At 36.3% G+C, this 534-nt stretch overlaps 1 protein-coding gene across 1 annotated transcript; it reads right to left on the bottom strand.

Moving 5' to 3' along the window:
- Positions 1-124: 124 nt before the first annotated feature.
- LOC111389777 (chorismate synthase 2, chloroplastic-like) lies at positions 125-526 on the bottom strand. The gene is made up of 2 exons (XM_023014745.1): positions 381-526; positions 125-253 (listed from the first exon to the last, which is right to left on the bottom strand). The coding sequence occupies exons 1-2, from the start codon at positions 513-515 to the stop codon at positions 140-142; spliced, it is 249 nt and encodes an 82-aa protein (XP_022870513.1). The 5' UTR covers positions 516-526; the 3' UTR covers positions 125-139.
- Positions 527-534: the final 8 nt, after the last annotated feature.

Genomic DNA, 534 nt, shown 5'->3' with positions numbered 1-534 from the left:
TTTATACACGAAATATGGGCATGCATTCCTTACATTATGGTCAAAATGCGTATCTGAATGTGCATGTGCAATGAGATCATAGTGATTGCATTTGTAGCAGTACCCAACGAAAATGTTTGAAAACATAATTAAATTTCCATCACATCATCAAAGAGCTTACCTCTGTTCCCGAATATTGCTTTAAAATTTTCTTAGCGACAGCTCCAGCAGCAACTCTCCCAATGGTTTCTCTTGCAGAAGATCTACCACCACCCTGAATTAGCAGAGGCACAAAAAATAAACCCGAAAATGATTTATAACAACAATAGATAAGTAGATCAACTATTTTTAGAGCTTGTTAATGAAAATATTCACTAAAATTCAACTGTAGAGGACGTTACCTGTACTGATCTCACACCATACTTGAAATCATAAGTTGCGTCAGCATGAGATGGCCTATAAGCTAATGACATTTCACTGTAGTCCTGAAAACCAGTCATATTGATGAACTTTACAAGCACCAAGAGAGTATGCATGCTGTTATCAGATAATTCC

This window comes from Olea europaea, unplaced genomic scaffold (genome assembly GCF_002742605.1).
Source record: "Olea europaea var. sylvestris unplaced genomic scaffold, O_europaea_v1 scaffold6210, whole genome shotgun sequence".
Taxonomy (NCBI): Eukaryota; Viridiplantae; Streptophyta; class Magnoliopsida; order Lamiales; family Oleaceae; genus Olea; species Olea europaea.
Note: the sequence above shows the minus strand (reverse complement) of the source record. Positions and strands in the feature narration are given on the sequence as shown.

Bases quoted from the DNA above. Each gene is read 5' to 3' on its own strand.
- LOC111389777 (XM_023014745.1), bottom strand. From the start codon at position 515: ATGCATACTCTCTTGGTGCTTGTAAAGTTCATCAATATGACTGGTTTT. The intron at 254-380 runs GTAACGTCCTCT...CTGCTAATTCAG, and splicing joins ATGGTGTGAGATCAGTACAG to GGTGGTGGTAGATCTTCTGC.